The following is an 18947-nucleotide window of genomic DNA, read 5'->3' as shown; positions in this document are numbered from 1 at the left end:
GCAGTCATCTACGCTCTTCCTGTTCCTGTCCGGCAGGAAATGGAGGGTGTCACGGGCGTGAGATGGAAGCTTGGACCGCAGGATGGAACCCAGGGTGACTGTGTTGCACGTCCACAGGATCTTCCAGCGTGATGACAACGCATTTCCGAGCATGCGCACTGCGGTGGGATACCAGCGCGCGCTCCTTTTTCAATTCAGATGGTAAGGAGGGGAAGAACAGACCAATTTATGTGCTCAGGAACAGTGTCCTCTAGTGAGGGAATTACTGAAGTGCTGTCTAGATTGATTACCATTGTTCTATGTTATGACTATACATGAACTTAGGGTCCCTCTAGAGGTCAGAAAGGTGTACAATAGCAACTTGCAGTAATATAGGTCTGATACAATACATGAAATGACATTTGTAATGAAAATATATACATTGAAAACAGGACTATATAAAAGATGGCTGTGGGAAAGGTGAAAAGACAGGGTAAATAAGATAAATTAATAGAAATAAAAATAATGACAAGGATAATGGGAGGAAAAGATGGGAAAAAAAATATATAATGAGAAAATAATATATAGATACATATAATGGAAATAGAAAGGAGTGATGGATAACAATAATAGTTATAAAATAAGAATTAAAGATAAAAAACATATATATATAAATATATGTGTATTGTTGGAATGGATAAAAATAAAAATAACAACTGGAAAATATATGTGTAAAAAATGTATAATAAAAAATGATAATAATATATATATATATATATATATATATATATATATATATATATACAAATGTATAATAGGGAGAGTTATGGTAGTGCAGTGCATGGATGGGATGGGATGATGATGAGTCTCTGGGCTATGTAGGGTACCGGGGGTGAGACCTGAGGAGACTGATTATAAGATGGTGGATACATCTAATTCTTTGTTGATCCCATTGGGCGAAAGTGTGTTTGAAGAATAAATCCAAAAAGTTTCACATTCACATAGTTTGTGAAATCTTTCAGCTTCAGGGAGATCTTTAGGTATTTGCTCTATGATCCATACCTCAAGGTCTGTGGTGGATTTTCCGTGATGCATGAGAAAATGGCGGGGGACACTATGTTGGATCAATAACCATGATGTCATTATCAAAAGTGCCAATAAAGGAGGAGGTATTGCCCTCCTTGATCAAGATTTTTATATCCAGGAGGCTGAAAGACTACTGGCTGATTCCAACACCTACACACCACTCCATTAAGACCCTCTTCCTGAGTACAAACTTGACCTCAAAGTCATCATCGACCATGCCGTTGAAACTAAAATTATAGGCTCCAATGAAGCCACCTTCCTCAATACGATGTTCTATCGCACCCCATATTTTTACCATATTCCCAAGATTCACAAAAACCTCACCCACCCCCCAGGCCGTCCAATTATCGCATCCATGGAGAGTATTACCTCTGGTCTCTCCCTCTACATAGATCAATTCCTCCAACCTCTAGCCCAAAGCTTACCGTCCTACATTAGAGACGGTACCCACCTTTTGGAACTACTATCTTCCTACACATGGGAACCTAGTTACACTTGGATGTCTTTGAATATCAATTCACTGTATACATCCATCCCACACCATTTTGGTCTCACAGCCTTAAATCATTTTCTCCATCATGATCCTTACATGAGTCCAAAACAAGCCCATTTCATCTCCGAATGTACAAAATTTTGCCTCACCCATAACTATTTTAAATGTAACGACCAATTTTACCTACAAATTAATGGAACAGCCATGGGAGCAAATTTTGCACCATCCTACGCGAACCTAGCCATGGGTCTATGGGAATTCCAAAAAATATGGCACAACAACCCATACTCCAAACATCTTATCTTCTATGGCAGGTACATAGATAATATCCTCATAATCTGCAACTACAATCCCCACGGTTTAACATTTACCCATGTCATCAACTCTGAACGACTTGCTTTTCTGGACCTTGAACTTTATTATATAGGAAATCAAATTCATGCTAAGAACTACTCTAAACCCACTGCAGGTAACTCCCTTCTGCACTTTAAGAGTTGTCACTATAACAAATGGACCAACAATATCCCCAAGGGACAATTTTGCCGGTTAAGGCACAATTGTACCAGACACGATGACTACGTAGCTGAAAGTCATCTCCTGAAAGCAAAATTATTGGACAAAGGTTATCCGGCCCACCTGGTAGATCAAGCATATCACATGTATCTTACAGACCCCCCTCCAGCCAAATCCCAAGACACATTTGATCAATCCATCCGTTTCACTACCAAATTTAATTACGAACACAAAAAAAAATGGAACAGATCCTTCGCAAACACTGGCCTATACTCTTGGAGGATCCATATCTCAAATCAGTCCTTCCGAGCATACCCAGAGTCACATATAGAAAGGCACCCAACCTGAAAAATAAAATTGCACCCAGCAAACTAAAAACCATCAGGGATGTCACCCCTAGGACGTGCCTTATACCCTTAAAAGGCATGTATCGGTGCAACAAGTCCTTGTGCAAAACCTGTGCACATGTTAAACATGGTAAAAACAATTCCACACTCAAAATAAAACATATAACCTTGATGACTTCTATAATTGTTCGTCTGATTTTGTAGTCTACTGCCTCAGTTGTCCTTGCAACCTCCTATACGTAGGACGTACTATCCGCCCCCTTCGACAAAGATTTGGGGAACACAGGAGGAAAATAGAGGAAGGAAAGGACAAACATAGTGTCCCCCGCCATTTTCTCATGCATCATGGAAAATCCACCACAGACATTGAGGTATGGATCATAGAGCAAATACCTAAAGATCTCCCTGAAGCTGAAAGATTTCACAATCTATGTGAACGTGAAACTTTTTGGATTCATTCTTTAAACACACTTTCGCCCAATGGGATCAACGAAGAATTAGATGTATCCACCATCTTATAATCAATCCCTTCAGGTCTCACCCCCGGTACCCTACATAGCCCTTAACTCTGGTCATAGGTTCATATGTCTACATATATATATCCCCCCCTTCTTTCCCATTGCCAATACTTCCCCATTCATTATAACTAAGAGAATATCTTCTGCTCCCACCACATGTTTATCCATTCCATATTTCACACACTTTCCAGCAAGAGACTCATCATCATCCCATCCCATCCATGCACTGCACTACCATAACTCTCCCTATTATATATTTGTGTATATATATATATATATATATATATATATATTATAATTTTTTATTATACATTTATTTACACATATATTTTCCAGTTGTTATTTTTATTTTTATCCATTCCAACAATATACATATATTTATATATATTTTTTTATCTTTAATTCCTATTTTATAACTATCGTTATCCATCACCCCTTTCTGTCAGCGAGTCTGTGGTAGTGAGCCCTTATAGATCCCCAGCTCAGTACCGAGTCGGTCGGTACACAGGAAATCAGATACAATAGCCAAGGGATACACGGATGGGAGCTCAGAGAACAGTGATGTTGCTCAAGCAAGGAGCAGTGCACTGAGCATGTGTATATATAGGGAAGCACACAGGGAGGTGACCCAGGAAGTAATAGACAGGAAAAGGATATAACCCACAGTGGAGCAGGCGACGCCCATAGGAGAACAGAGAAGCCAAACACCACATGTGAAGATAGCAGCAAGGAGGTAAGAGATACAAACAAACTACAGGTTAACTTGTGACACTTTCTTTTTCCATTATATGTATCTATATATTTTTTTCTCATTGGATATTTTTTTCCCCATCTTTTCCTCCCATTATCCTTGTCATTATTTTTATTTTTATTCATTTATCTTATTTTCCCTGTGTTTTCACCTTTCCCCCAGCCATATTTTATATAGTCCTGTTTTCAATGTATATATTTTCATTACAAATGTCATTTCATGTATTGTATCAGACCTATATTACTGCAAGTTGCTATTGTACACCTTTCTGACCTCTAGAGGGACCCTAAGTTCATGTAGAACTTGTAGAACAATGGTAATCAATCTAGACAGCACTTCAGTAATTCCCCCACTAGAGGACACTGTTCCTGAGCACATAAATTGGTCCGTTCTTCCCCTCCTTACCATCTGATTTGAAAAAGGAGCGCGCGCTGGTATCCCACCGCAGTGCGCATGCTCGGAAACGCGACGCCATCACGCCGGAAGATCCTGTGGAAGTGCAACACAGTCACTCTGCGTTCCATCCTGCGGTCCAAGCCTCCATCTCACGCCCGTGACACCCTCCATTTCCTGCTGGACAGGAACAGGAAGAGCGGAGATGACTGCAGATCCCCAGCGGTGACCCTAAACCTTGTCTGTTATTACTTACCCCGATGTAAGTTTTTACTATTGTTTGCCCATTAAAATCACAGTCTTTACTCAGAGGTGCCTGTTTTCTCTCTTTGATTCTGTCTATGTCTGGAGATCGCTTCCGCACCCTAACGGGCTGGCCCTGAGCGTATGGACTGTTTCCTGTTTCCTGATTCCATCTAAGACTTTATGGTAGCCCCCATGTGCTACTATATGGACTACTTTTTAATGTAGTGCTATTCGTTTTTGCGCCACTTGTCATTTTTTTCCAGATAAACTTGTCACCCAGGGAATATCTGACAGCTATCTTCCCTTCTATATGTGCTAGTGTGGTCATGTATGACCTTATTTCTTTCAGTACAACATTTCTCATTCACATATATACTAATTCTTAATGTTTTATGTTCCTGTCTGAGTTTATGAATCGTGTGTGGATTTGTTAGGTTCTGAATTGGGCAGAGCGCTCTGATCTTTTACAATCCTCATTAGTTCTGGGCATCCCTAATGGATTTGGTCATAGATTTACGATAGGCTTGGACAGCAGAAACAGACATCCTGCCAGGACTCAATTAGCTGTTTACAGCTCTGACAGGCCTAAGCGCTAGTTTCTGATGTCTCTGAGTTGAGATAACTGCTCTTTTGAAGTGTAAAACCTGTGCATTCTATAAATTAACTTCTTCCGGTCCGCGCTATAGCCGAAAGACGGCTACAGCGCGGACTCGAATTTCCGGGAGGCCGTCTGTAAATGGCCTCCCAGAAACAGGCTCCCCACGCGCTCCTGCGAGCGCGCATCGGGGGAAAATCTGTGTCGGCCGTGTCCCTTGGACACAGCCAATCACAGATCGTGGTAAATGGCCAATCACAGCGGCCATTTACCACGTGATAGGCCCATGCAATGAGAGATGATCTCATATGTAAACATATGAGTACATTTCTCATCGCCAGCTCTCCTTCCTCACACAGAGACTGCAGTGTGAGGAAGGAGCAGAGCCGATCAGCCATTCGGGGACACAGAAAAATGTAATCAGGGCACTGATCACCAGTGCCCTTTTTACAATAGAGGTAAATAAAATACAATGTGCCCACCATCAGTGCCCACGGTGCCCTCCATCAGTGCCCCCCATCAGTGCCCACAATCAGTGTCCATAGTGCTGCCAGTCAGTGCCCATCAGTGCCTGCTCATCTAGGCACTGATGAGCACTGACTGGCAGCACTATGGGCACTGAGTGTGGGCACTGATGGTGGTGCCCATCAGTGCTCATCAGTGCCGCCCATCAGTGCTCATCGGTGCCACCCGTCAGTGTCCATCAGTGCCACCCATCAGTGTCCAGCAGTGCCACCTCTCAGTGCTCAGCAGTGCCACCTCTCAGTGCCCAGCAGTGCCACCTCTCAGTGCTCATCAGTGCCACCTATCAGTGCTCATCAGTGCTGCCTATCAGCAGTGCCGCCTATCAGTGCTCATCAGTGCGGCATATTAGTACCTCCTCATCAGTGCCACCTCATCAGTGCCCATAAGTGCCACCTCATCAGTGCCCATCAGTGCAGCCTATCAGTGCCCATCAGTGCCGCCTCATCAGCACACATCAGTGAAGGAGAAAAATTTATTTATTTTCAAAATTTACTGACCGAAAATAAGAAAAACTTTTTTTTTTTTTTTCAAAATTGTGACGAGACCCTTGCTCGCCCTGTCCGCTCTCCCGACACTCCTCTGTTTCTAGTCAGTCAGCTTGCAGATCGCATCGTCTGATGGTTTGGTCAACCAAGGATCCGGGATCCGAACTACAGCTATGTGCCGTTCGGAATCCATTAGAACAAAACACCAAGCAGGCTGTATGTAAGTTCAAGCAGGAAGACAATTTATTGGAAGAACACAGCACACTTTATACAGAAATTGGAATATCCATTCAAATGAGGGCTTGAAATGAGTCAACAGGGATTGGTCAGATAGCTTTGACCAATGCAAGGAGACAGAAGCCCCAGGGGGCAATCAATGTACACAATAGTCAGACACAGAACAATGGTTGTCTAACGAGCCCTGAATACACATTACTCTGTGTCAATACCTCCCTTAGCAGACAACAGGTGCGGTCATTAGCATTAGCCCACCTGACAATAGTTGAATGGGGAGCCACCCCCAGACAGTCCGGCTCCTCAGAACTTTCTGGGATGACCATATTAGGAATGGGCTTCCTGCTCAGAAACCTCATGGCAAAGGGAACAATTGACCTTGCTGACAAAAATGAAGCAATTCAACCCCTCACCCATCTGTCCTTAAATTCCAGTGATGGTGAACACCATCACATATCTTCCCCCGGGTAAACAGTCCAACAGCCACAGTGGGACCCCGAACGGGTCAACTCGAGGATGTTGGAAAAGTAGTCTTAAGGTTCTAGGTCTGTCTGCCGGGATAACCCATCCGCATTCCCATGTATATTCCTGGTGTAGGGGTGTGGGGCCTTTGTGTAATTGAGAAATCTACACGTATGTGTCTTCCATCAAGTTCCATGCCATTTGCATGTTCTTTTGCCTCCTTTGCGTCTTCAACATTTTCAAAGCAGACAAACGCGAAACCCCTGGAACGCCTAGACTGCCGATCATACACAATGGATACATCAGCCATTGGACCATATGTTGAAAAAACTTCTCTTAGATCTCGCTCCGTTGTGTAACGACTTAGGCCAAACACGCCCAAACAGCAGTTAGGATCAGGATTTACCGGACGTACTCTACTTCCTATATGCCGCCTTCGATTTGACATGGGAGAGCGACTGTGGCTGTGACGTCTGGAGGTCCCGGCCATGGTGGCCTCTGGGGCATAAGAGGAAGTTAAATGGCCCAAATCATTTCCCAAAAGTACTTCTGCGGGTAACTCGCGTAGCAATCCCACTCGCACATATCGCTCCCCTGAGCCCCAATCCAAGCGGACTTGGGCGGTGGATAAACGTAGCACCTGGCCCCCTGCTACCCTGACTGCAATAGTCTGGCCGGTCCGGGCTGACTGGGGAATCATGTGAGGCTGGATGAGGGTAATCGTAGCCCCGGAATCGCTGAGTCCCTGGGCTGGCTGCCCATTAACCCATACTGCCTGGCGATGGTGCTGCCGATTATCTCTGGCAGCAGCTTGGACAGGGTCCACTTCAAAAAGTTCGCCGCACTCTTCCTGAACATCTCGATGGATGGGCTCATTCCGGTAGCAATGAGCCGCTGGTCTGGATGGATGATTAGTCTCTCGATACCTCGTGGATTGGCTAGGGCAATGTCGTTGCAGATGACCAGTTTGGTTACAGGTATAGCACTTAGGTCCGGTAGGAGGGTTGAGTCGGGCTGGGGGTCTCGAGGCAGACCACGGAGGTACTGAAGTCGGCTTAGAGGCTGGTAAACTGGGCCGAGATAGTGGATAGTGCTCGTTTTCGCCTGACCTTCGAGAGTCCAGATATTCATCGGCCAGAGTAGCCGCTTGTTGTACCGTCTGTGGTTGTTTATCTCGCACCCAATCCCGTACTACCGGAGGGGTGTGGTTAAAAAACTGTTCTAATAGTACTAGCTGGGTGATGTCCTCTATGGTATGAGCGTGGCTTCCCTGGAACCAGCTCTTAAGGTTCCGCTGCATATGATGTGCCCACTCCACGTATGTTGTGTTGGTTTGTTTCCGGGATTCTCGAAACTTAATCCGGCTGGCTTCGGGTGTAATGGCAAATCGGGCTAGCAAAGCTTCTTTTACCCGGTCGTAGTCTTTAGCGTCTTCGTCCTCCAGGGCCCGAAATGCATCCGCCGCTCTGCCAGTTAAATTACTCGCCAGTAAAATGACCCAATCTTGGGACAGTACTTCATGTATCTGGCATAGTCTCTCAAAGTCCTGCAGGAATGCGTCAATTTCCTCCTCTCCTTCCTTAAATAGTTTGAACGCCCGAAAGGGCAACTTACGGACAGTCGCTGCATCTTTAGGCGTTTTCTCAGATTGACGTATTTCTGCCATTTTCTGCTCATGTTGCCGCTCTCGTTCCCTCTCTTGCCATTCATCCTGCAGCTGGATGTCTCTAATGGCATTCTGTATGGCGGTCTCTGATGGGTTAGCACCATATAATGCCAACCGCTCCCGAACTCGTTGCTGAAAAAAGTCTTCAACTGACCGGGGTCCTGCATCACCATCCCTCTGATCCATCTCGGCTAGCTCACTGATCAGGGTGGCCTTGTTCTTTGTCCCACCGGTCCCTCTGCGGCTTTCAAGTAAGTCTTTCAGCGTGGCTCTCCTGCATGCTGCATAGCTGGTCATTGACTCTGGTGGTTTGGAGTGTCCCGGTAACTGGAGAGCAAATCCCACCGCTGCCACCAATGTGACGAGACCCTTGCTCGCCCTGTCCGCTCTCCCGACACTCCTCTGTTTCTAGTCAGTCAGCTTGCAGATCGCATCGTCTGATGGTTCGATCAACCAAGGATCCGGGATCTGAACTACAGCTATGTGCCGTTCGGAATCCATTAGAACAAAACACCAAGCAGGCTGTATGTAAGTTCAAGCAGGAAGACAATTTATTGGAAGAACACAGCACACTTTATACAGAAATTGGAATATCCATTCAAATGAGGGCTTGAAATGAGTCAACAGGGATTGGTCAGATAGCTTTGACCAATGCAAGGAGACAGAAGCCCCAGGGGGCAATCAATGTACACAATAGTCAGACACAGAACAATGGTTGTCTAACGAGCCCTGAATACACATTACTCTGTGTCAATACCTCCCTTAGCAGACAACAGGTGCGGTCATTAGCATTAGCCCACCTGACAATAGTTGAATGGGGAGCCACCCCCAGACAGTCCGGCTCCTCAGAACTTCCTGGGATGACCATATTAGGAATGGGCTTCCTGCTCAGAAACCTCATGGCAAAGGGAACAATTGACCTTGCTGACAAAAATGAAGCAATTCAACCCCTCACCCATCTGTCCTTAAATTCCAGTGATGGTGAACACCATCACAAAAATGTTCTGTCTTTTTTCTTTTTTTTTTGTAAGAAATAAAAAACCCAGAGATGATTAAATACCACCAAAAGAAAGCTCTATCTGTGTGAAAAAAAATGATAAAAATTTCATATGGGTACAGTGTAGTATGACCGCGCAATTGTCATTCAAAGTGTGAGAGCGCTGAAAGCTGAATATTGGCTAGGATAGGAAGGGGGTGAAAGTGCCCAGTAGGCAAGTGGTTAAAGGAGGAAAGAGGGGGCAATATCCCTGCGGCAATGTGTAACTGTTCTGCAAGACTGTCATGGCTTACCTATGATAACTAAACAACATGGCTGCTTGCTACAGTTTTTTATATCATTACACCTCCCCCTCAGGTGGTTGCATGGGACGGAACTGCAATTTCCCTCCTGACGCAACCAACTGCTGCCGGCTTGGCTTGTCGCCCCACAGGTCCACCTTGCTAAGGCATCTACCTTTGTGCGGTCTGATCTGATTGCATTGCTGGAGAACCGGGTTCCCTCTAGTGAGTTGTTCTCCCTAGCAAAGACATGAAAGTGGGGGGTGTCATGGCGCTCTTCTAATATCCCAAGATGGTACAAGGAATGTGGGTGGATGGGAGGGGGGGGTTATGGGGCTGCGTGGGGGGGGGGGGACAAAGTTTGGTACTGTAGGGAAGCTATAGTCCGCGGCAGCCGGCTGAAGCGTGGAGAACTTTCATGAGCTGCCTCTAATCCTATTGGTACACCTGTATACCAGTGATCTCCCACCCCCTCCCTTTCCCTCTCCCACCCCATTTCTCTTGAACTATTGGATGTTTCATCTTTTTATGACATTTTATAATATTGGCACATGAAAACTTCATGCCGTGATTTCTTTCATAAAAACAATTTGTTTTTCTTCAAGTGACAGTTTTTAAACAAAGCTTACAGCAACGGAGTATATTCATCTCAGTCCCCTTTTTGCATTATTGCTCAGTCTCTTTTGCAATATCATTTATATATATTCATGCATTTTCCCACATGGTATTGCTTTTATTTCCTTACTTTTCACCATATGTATATATGTGTGTATATTTATATGTTGTATGCTTTATGTATGAGATATATCTTGTTTTTATGTAAGGTACTATCAGAGATCACTTCCAGTATCTCACCACCATCTCTTACATAGTAAAATTTATACCAGTCTTCACTACCTTTTCCTTCTCCTCCCCTGAGTTCGTGTGTCCCTTCCTTCCTTCCCTCCCCCCCCCCCCCCCCTTTTTTTTATTTTTTTTTATTTTTTTTTTGTGGTTTTTTTTATTTATTTTTTTTGTGTTTTTTTTTTTTGTGTGTTTTTTTTTTTTTTTTTTCCTTCCCAACATGGATATCATTGAACACCTAGAGTCCGCCAAGTACACTATACTTGACGAACTATACATGCTTTTCCCATCGACTTTTTTCCAAAATCAGGCCTCCATCCCCAGACCCCAATATCGCCTATTATGTACAAAATTTCGCAAAATAGAGGACCTTATTCATAAGGCCAATATGCAATGGTGGGATAGGTTCTTCCTTCAAGAATATCTCAATAACCACATCACCCCTAGAGGCCTTAGGGTCTTAAAAAATTGTCCATTCTTGAGTGAAGAATTGGATCGAGAATGGTTCCACATATCAGAATTCTGCACACGTAAATGGATGTCCATTATTATCACACAGAGAGAAGCCCAATACCATTCCTTCATCTCCAAAACTCAAACGCTAATTTCTTCCCTCCAAAAAGACTTTTATCCATTTCCATCTTCTTGGCTCAGAAAACTTAAATTAAACACAAAATTTCTAGAAGATTCCCTCCTTCGAAACAAATTGCAGAAAATACGAAGGGATATAGATGACTATGCTCAGAAAAAAGTTTTCAATTGGAAATCCACACAGTCCCCCCCTCTCACTACCGCCACAGGCCCAGTCCCTCTCATGGACTGTCGCCCTGTCAGCCGGCAATCCACACAATCTTCCCTCCCATCCACCACCGCTATAGGCCCAGTCCCCCTCATGGACTGTCGCCCTGTTCCCACACCCTCGCTACTCAAGAGGGTATGTACATCATCCAAACAGATCAATTGTTCTTCCAGCAACCTACCACCACGTGGAAAGGACCCCCCTAAACCCCTTATTCCATCCCAACCTTGCTCTACACCATGCAGTCGTCAAGCAGAAGTCCCTCGCCAAAGGAGCAAAAAGGCTACCAGATCAAAAATAGATTCCAGCACACCCCATCCACTTGACAATACTGGGCAACAGCATATCATGCCCACAGCTCAACAACACCATACATCTGAACCCAGCCCACCCAACCAAACCAGCTCAGGAACAGAGGACAAGCAATACCATGTATTAACCACTGACCCTCCTACCACAGGAGTGTACTCGGTTCCCCAATCACAGGAGCCCCCTAATGCTACACCCAACACACCCCCTATAAGCTTACCAGCTCCCTCTTCCCCCCAGTCTTTTTTAGTACAAACCCCCCTACCCTGCTCAAAAAGAAAATTCATCGCAGAGGTAGAAGAGGGGGAAAACGTAGACACGGACAGACCAGAAAAGTCACGCAGACTATGAAAATCTTCAACATCTCCAACCACCCCCTCTCCACATCTGAAGAATCCCTCTTAGCCCGAGGACTCACTTTTGCGCCTACAGCTGCTCCCAATCCATTCACCCTTTTCCTAGATCTGAACAGATTCATACGGAACCTTACGGTGCAACGCTTCTTCCATATTCAAGCTAACAAAAACAAAAACAGTATAAAGGAATCACCAATACCCAATATAGATGATACTGACAGTTCTCCCACCACTGAACAGAACTATAATTTCAATACACAAGAACTACAGGCTCTAGAGAATTTAGAAGATCTATACACTTGCGATACTGATGATTACGTCTCCATTCTTTCTCAAAACCTACCTGGTTCCCCACCCATACAGCATACTACGTTTCGGCCCAAATCAGTTTTTTACCCCACATTTGCTAAAGGTCCGTACATCCAAAGCTTCTACCAAGTGGTCCACGCTGATATACGCCGCATGTGCCAATCATCCCATGACCAAACACACCCTGCCTCCAATCTAACACCTATGGAAAAATCAGCTTTAAAGGAACTCATGAAAAACCCAAATATCATCATAAAATCAGCGGATAAAGGTGGTAGCCTGGTCGTTCAAAATAAAGCTGACTACATTAAAGAATCCATCAGGCTTCTGTCCGATAGCTCCACCTACTTAAAACTCACCAGTGACCCCTTGCCCGAATTCAAAGTGGAAGCTCATTCCCTCATTGAAAAAGCGGCAAAGGACAATGTCATCACCTCCACAGAAGTGTCATTTCTCAAACATGACTTTTACCATAGGCCATATTTTTATCATCTCCCCAAGATCCATAAAGATCCCCTTCATCCCCCGGGCAGACCCATCATTGCAGCCATTGAGAGTGTCTCCAGTTATTTTTCCTTCTATATCGACCATTTCCTTCAACTGATAGTCCAACAACTTCCGTCATATGTTAAGGATGGCATCAATCTACTGGACCTATTATCCTCTTACCCATGGCAACCATCATATCTCTGGCTATCTTTGGACGTAGTCTCTCTATACATCTATACCACATCACATTGGACTTCAGGCCGTACGTTTCTTCTTGAATGATGAATCTGCACTCAATCCCCGGCAAACACACTTTCTCCTGGATCTCATAGAATATTGTCTCACCCACAATTACTTCGAGTTTAATGGCGAGTTCTACACCCAAATCAAAGGCACGGCCATGGGGGCCAATTTTGCCCCCAGTTACGCCAACTTAACTATGGGCTACTGGGAGCAGCAATACATTTGGCACAACAATCCCTTTGCTTCTCATCTCATCTTCTTCGGTCGATATATCGACGATATAGTTATCATCTGGGATGGCCCAGCCTCCCTCATACCACCATTTCTCGAACACTGCAATAACAACCAGATGGGGCTTTCCTTCACATCAGTCTCAGATGCCGAAAAACTTACTTTCTTGGACCTCGAGTTATACCATCATGATAATACAATCAGTGCTCAGAATTACGTTACAAACCCACCGCTGGAAATTCATACCTGCACTACAATAGCTGTCACCACCCCAGATGGATTCAGAATATACCAAAGAGCCAATATTGCCGCCTTAAACACAATTGCACTCAGTCCCAAACATATCTCCACCATGGAACACTACTCAAACAGAAATTTCTTGAAAAGGGCTATCCTGAAGAACTCATAACAAAAGCCTCTGACCACTACCTGCATGAAGATCTAAAGAAAAGTAGAGCGGAGTATACACGGAAAATAAACAATCATCCCACCTCTGCACGATTCACTACCCAGTTTCACAGTAAATTCAAGCACATGGAACGCATTTTCCATAAACATTGGGCAATCCTAAAGGAAGACACTTACCTACGTGCAGACCTCACCAGGCGCCCCCGTTTTTCATACAGGCGCGCAAAAAACCTCAAAACTCTAATAGCACCAAGCCAGGTCCGCTCCATTAGACCAAAAACTAACTCATCACTCACCTCCTTTCTCCAAATCAAGGGAATGTACAAATGTTGTAAGACCAGGTGCTTAACATGCAAACATGTGAGACACGGTCTAAAGGAATTCACAAACAATGGAAAAACCCATCACCTCACTGACTTCTACACTTGTTCGACGGAATATGTCATCTATTGCCTCGTGTGCCCCTGCAACCTACTTTATGTAGGCCGTACTATACGGACCTTATATATATATATTTTTTTTATATATGTATATGTGTATATGTATGTGTATATATATATATATATATATATATATATATATATATATATATATATGTGTGTGTATTCTATTCTCATTTTCATTTTTATTTTTATTTTATTTTTATTTTTTCATTTTTATTATTATCTTTATTTTTACTTTTATTTTCATGTTTATTTTTATGTTTATTTTTATTTTTATTTACATTTATTTTTATTTTTATTTTTATTTATATATTTTTATTTTTATGTTTATATAATTTTTTTTTTTTTATCTTTACATTTATTTCTATTTTTATTTTTTCCCTCCAATACCGTTTTTTCATGTAGATGTATACACACATTACCGATCTATTTTCCCCATGGCCATGTCAGTATTGTTTTTATGGGATTTATTCTTATAAGTCCTCTTTTATGTAATACCATCATGTATTTTTATGTACTTTTATGGATTTCCTAGAGACATGTATCCCCAATTGTGTTTTTACTGAGATGACTTTCTTGGAGTCTTTTGGCTCCGCCCCCCCCACAGACAGATGTCTTTGCAATTAGTCCGGCAACAGGGTATAAATTCCCTGCCCCACCTGAGACACTCCCATCGCCTGACGAAGGAGCACGGATGCTCTGAACGCGTGCAACCCCTATTTTTCTCCTGCCAGGAAGTGATGTCATCAGGGATCAGAAGTCGGCAGCCGGAGCCCTGTTGTGCATGCTCTGCTGCGGCCAGTGACAACTAGCAGCCCCACAGCGGCTCGGCTATACCTCTGGAACCTCACCACCTTCTCCTATGACCACTACCCTGGAAGAGGAAGATGGATGACCCTAACAGTCTTTGTGTACCGGTCTCACCCAACCTCGGACAGTGAGACACCAATTTTAACAGTGTTAAATAAACTTGTACTATACTAAGCTGGCGCCGCTCTCTAATTTCTTGTTCTCCCTAGCAACACAGTTTGGCCAACAAAGTAGTTTTTGATGGGTGAGTACCAGTCGGATGTAACCACCTGGATAACGTGGCAGCTTCCGTGGTGCCCACCCGATCACAAGACACCTCTGTTCAAGGATGGCATATGTTAACTGTCTAGAAGGTGCCTTCCTGCATAGGTAGAGGATGAGATATTTCTCTCCTTTCTCATGCATCTGGCCCAGGGCTGCACCTGACCCAAAGGTATTGGCATCAGTGTGTGCCAGGACCGAACAGTTGAATTTTGGGGACTGTGTCCCAGGTGCGCTGGGCCAGTACTTCCGCCAGGGCGGGACAGTCCTTCTTACACGCTGGCATCAAGGATGTCATTTTAGTCAGTTTCCCAATGTATCGGCCATTCACGGGTTCAGCTGAGCCACTATAGTTGTATCCCAGCATTCTACTGTAGCCAGCTGTACCCAGGAATGACGTAGCCAATATTTTGGTCTGAGGAGTAGGCCAGGCCCTGATAGCTGCAACCTTCCCAGTTCCAGATCTCTGGGTGCCTACTTCCCCCTGCTGTTCCCAGTACCAAACCACTTTGTTGCCCATCTGACAGTTACTGCTTGAAAAGGTCAAACTAGGTCCTGCCAGATTGTTTAATACTGCACACTGGAGCCCTGGGTGTTCCATCCAGACAGAGCCAAACACTACCAGGCCCCTAAAGCAGGTCACTGCACAAGAGCCTTCCAGGTTAGAGGGTTTGATCCATGCCCCCCTACTCAGGTTCATAATGGTTAGACAGTGGCCAGTGGCCACCTCATGGCTTCTTGGCATGGGGTAGGCCACAACCGCAGGGCTGGCATTCAGTTTTTTTAAGGGCTCCACAAAGCCTAGTCTTCTGATCCCTTTTGGAGACCAGGACTTCTGGTGACATCCAGCCCCACCTCGTGGACACGATGGTGTGCCCTCCCAGGTTTTTCCATGACCCTGACACAGTATACTGTAAGCACTGCCTGCAACATAGGTATCTGGAGGGAGAAGAAAGGTGATTTCAGCTGAAGTCCTAAGCCTACTCCCTGAGGGTCAGCTACCACATCTAACAGGGTACCTAACTCTTCTAATTTAGGTGTACTGCCACTGGCCACGACATGTGCTGTGCTGGGATGTTGTTGAAGAATCACGTTAGGCTGCAAACCATTGTGTCTCACTCCAGTCCTGGCCTTCCTGATTTCACATGGATCTTCACAGACCTTATCAGGTGACACCTTTAACACATGCCTTCTAGGTTGACTGGACACAAGGAGCAGCTGTTTACCCCTTTTAGTCTTCCGGTCTCCTGCCTGTAGACCTGTCTGCTCACTGTCCCAATCAAGCCTTTGTTCACTTTTCTCAGCAGGGAAGCTAACAGCTGGCCTCCTCTCCCTTTATAGAAGAAGGAGAACCTTATACTTATACTCCACCCTCCCCTTCCTCTGTCCATCCACAAGTATCCCAGGCATTAACCCAACATCTGCACACAGTACCTTGGTAGGACCAGAGCGTTCCGTGGGGGCATCAAGGGTGCTCTTAGCAGGTGTGTAGCAAGAAACAGGGGTACCTGCAGGTCCTGGTTGCTGGGGAACTTGACTCACAGGTGCAGGAGGGGTTGCCATGGGTGATTTCCCTCCTTTCCAGCCATTTGGAGGAACCTTGTGATGGTCATATACCCAAGTGTTGATATAGGTATCTGCCAGTTCTGCTGCTGCTTTGGCAGAGGTTGGCTTCCACTCCAACACAAACTGTCTGACATCTGTAGGACAAATGGGCAAAAGTTGATCTTCAATTATAAGATCTTCCAGGGACTCAAAAGAATCGGCTTTCAAGCCTCTAGTCCACTGCAGGGCTTACCACATCCATATATGAGTCCCTAGGCCCCTTTTGCAAGGACCTAAATCGCTTCCGGTACACTTCTGGGGCCAACTGATACTTTAGGATGATCGCAGCCTTCATGGCCTCATAATCATTGTCCTGCTCCGCTGGCAATTCGACATAAGCTTCCAGGGCCTTGCCTTGCATCCCTGGCTTTAGGTACTAACCCATTGTGCTTGGGGCAAATGGTACTGATGGCAAGTTTTTTCAAACGACAGTAGATACACGTCAATGTCACTGTCCTTTTCCATAACTTGAAATTTGGCTGCCTGGCTCACAGGCAGAGAGGCATCCCTGTGTTCTAGGGATCCGAGGATCTGAGCCTGTTGCTGCTGCTGGAGCCTAGCCATCTCCAGTTCGTGCTGCTGATCAACCTCCCTCTGCGCAGCCTCTCTCTCAGCCTAGCATTCCGCAGCCTCTCTCTCAGGTGCAGCCCAGCATTCTACAGCCTCTCTCTCAGCCTGGCGCTCGAGAAGCTGCAGATACACCATAGGATCCATCTCCCTGATGTTTTGTAGTGTTTCCTGCATTTGAGGAGAGTCTAAGCTAGTTGCAGGCAATCTGGGGCTGGCCTGCTCATGCTGTGGCTTGGAGGTGACATTCAGCGATACTCCAGTGTCAGTCTCTACTTGCCCATCCTGCGAGGCCTTTTCTGAACCATTGGGCTCTGAAGTAGCAGGAACCCTTTCAGGTTCAGGTTCCCCCAGGTTCCGGTCTGCCCAGATATCATACTCCTGTAGGGCATGAATCATTCCTTCACGATTTTTGCCACCGAGATCAATTCCTCTTAATGCACACTCAGCAGTCAGGTCTTTTTTGCTCAAGTTTTTATATTCTGACAACCCAGGCATGTTTGCAAGTAGAAAAGATAGAACAGAAAGCAGAGATAGGAAGGAGCTGTAGGAAGTAGCTGTTGCTGTATGTCTCTTTAAAAAAACAAAAAATATGCACCGGCTTATCTCTAAGCACTGTTTCCCCAAATGTTACAATCCTTCAGTGCAGAGCTAATTCCTAACAATGCACTGAATGCTCTAATGCAAAACTATCCCACCGCTGCTAGCCAATATGTGATGGACGCGGGTATCAGATCCCTGCCCTTCTCACTAACTCATGACAAAGGACCAGCCAAACTCACACTCTGTCATTTACATAACATTGCCACTCCCCGCTGCACCCTGCACAAAGATTTTTCAGTTTGCGGGACCACACTCTAGGTGCCAGCAGGCTGAGAGCGATTGTCATAGGGCTAATTAAGCAATTAACCCTTTAACTGCCACCCCCACTTTGGGGAAACTCATAATTTTAGCAATACCAATTATGATTTTAGAATAACCGTCTGTAACACACACACTGTCACCACAGACAGGTACTGTATGTTCATAGGATTTATCCTATACAGTAGCACTCTTCAAGAGACAGCTTCTTTGTTAGCTTAAGAGCTTAGGGACAAGGATAACACTTTTCAAAATACGGTTTTATTAATGAAAAGGTCAAAGTTGGTGAAAATAAAATATTTACAGAAAAAAGGTATTTAAAAAAAAAAAAATAGAGACATAACTCAGCAATAGAAAAATAAGGTAGAATTGAGGAGGAAGAATACTTGCAGTCAATGTCCTGGATGTTATCAGAGTTCAGTCGATAAGCCAGGTGTTATCGGTTCTGAAACTTGACAGATGTTCCTGCTTTAATGGCACCATGAAAACTCCCTCAACTGGTTAGGCATCTCCCTTTTTCTCTAGGATCAAAGGGATGTTGATAGATGCCCCTGACCAATAAGACGGAGTGCCCATGGGCTGTAGGGATACTAAACACAGGGTAGCTTAGATAAACTTGTCACCCAGGGAATATATGACAGCTATCTTCCCTTCTAAATGTGCTAGTGTGGTCATGTATGACCTTATTTCGTTCAGTACAACATTTCTCATTCAAATATATACTTATTATTATTAATGTGTCATGTTCCTGTCTGAGTTTATGAATCATGTGTGGATTTGTGAAGTTCTAAATTGGGCAGATCTCTCTGATTGTGCAAAAAAGCTATCACCGCAGTTATGTG

At 44.6% G+C, this 18947-nt stretch overlaps 1 protein-coding gene across 1 annotated transcript; it reads left to right on the top strand.

Moving 5' to 3' along the window:
* Positions 1-1654: 1654 nt before the first annotated feature.
* On the top strand, positions 1655-16245 carry LOC309564250 (uncharacterized protein; the record flags this gene model as incomplete). The annotated part of the gene is made up of 2 exons (XM_082268875.1): positions 1655-2217; positions 16110-16245. 2 exons carry the CDS (start codon positions 1655-1657, stop codon positions 16243-16245), a joined length of 699 nt encoding a protein of 232 aa, XP_082125001.1.
* Positions 16246-18947: the final 2702 nt, after the last annotated feature.

This window comes from Pelophylax lessonae (genome assembly GCF_965119305.1).
Source record: "Pelophylax lessonae genome assembly, chromosome: 9".
In the NCBI taxonomy this organism is placed as follows: domain Eukaryota; kingdom Metazoa; phylum Chordata; class Amphibia; order Anura; family Ranidae; genus Pelophylax; species Pelophylax lessonae.
The sequence above is the reverse complement of the archived record's forward strand: the minus strand, read 5'-3'. Positions and strand labels throughout refer to the sequence as shown.